Source organism: Penaeus monodon, chromosome 29 (genome assembly GCF_015228065.2).
Source record: "Penaeus monodon isolate SGIC_2016 chromosome 29, NSTDA_Pmon_1, whole genome shotgun sequence".
NCBI classification, from domain to species: Eukaryota; Metazoa; Arthropoda; class Malacostraca; order Decapoda; family Penaeidae; genus Penaeus; species Penaeus monodon.
The window spans coordinates 26,239,217-26,239,579 of NC_051414.1; the positions used below are offsets into that span (position 1 = coordinate 26,239,217).

At 42.4% G+C, this 363-nt stretch overlaps 1 protein-coding gene across 1 annotated transcript in view; it reads right to left on the reverse strand.

The window, feature by feature from the left end:
• LOC119592083 (longitudinals lacking protein, isoforms H/M/V-like) overlaps window positions 1–363 on the reverse strand; it is a gene marked incomplete at its 5' end in the record, with an annotated part of 7,218 nt that overhangs the window by 6,719 nt on the left and 136 nt on the right. Inside the window, 1 exon segment of the mRNA XM_037940898.1 lies at window positions 44–292. Coding sequence (XP_037796826.1) covers window positions 44–292 — 249 coding nt within the window.

Below are 363 nucleotides of genomic sequence, written 5' to 3' on the forward strand. Positions count from 1 at the left end.
TACTCTGATAAACCTACTAACAGAAAAAGCATAAAGGACTAACCCCCTGCATCCCTGAGGGTCCAGCTAATGCCTCCACCACAGCCTCTGGAAGGGGCTGTGCTTGAGACGTGGCAACATTTTGTTCATATTTGTTAGGTATCATCAGACTAGCATTATCGTCTCCTTCACCACCACACGATCCCTCTAATCTGGAATCACTTCCTAGAGAGCCATAATCCATCCCATCATCTTGGTTGGTACTAAGAGGTTCTTCCATTTCTTCTTTGACTAGCGTTTCATCGACTAATACCTGAAAAGATGTTAATTTTACATATCAACAGACTTCTACATGCCCAACATACTTCAGCAATGTGTACATAT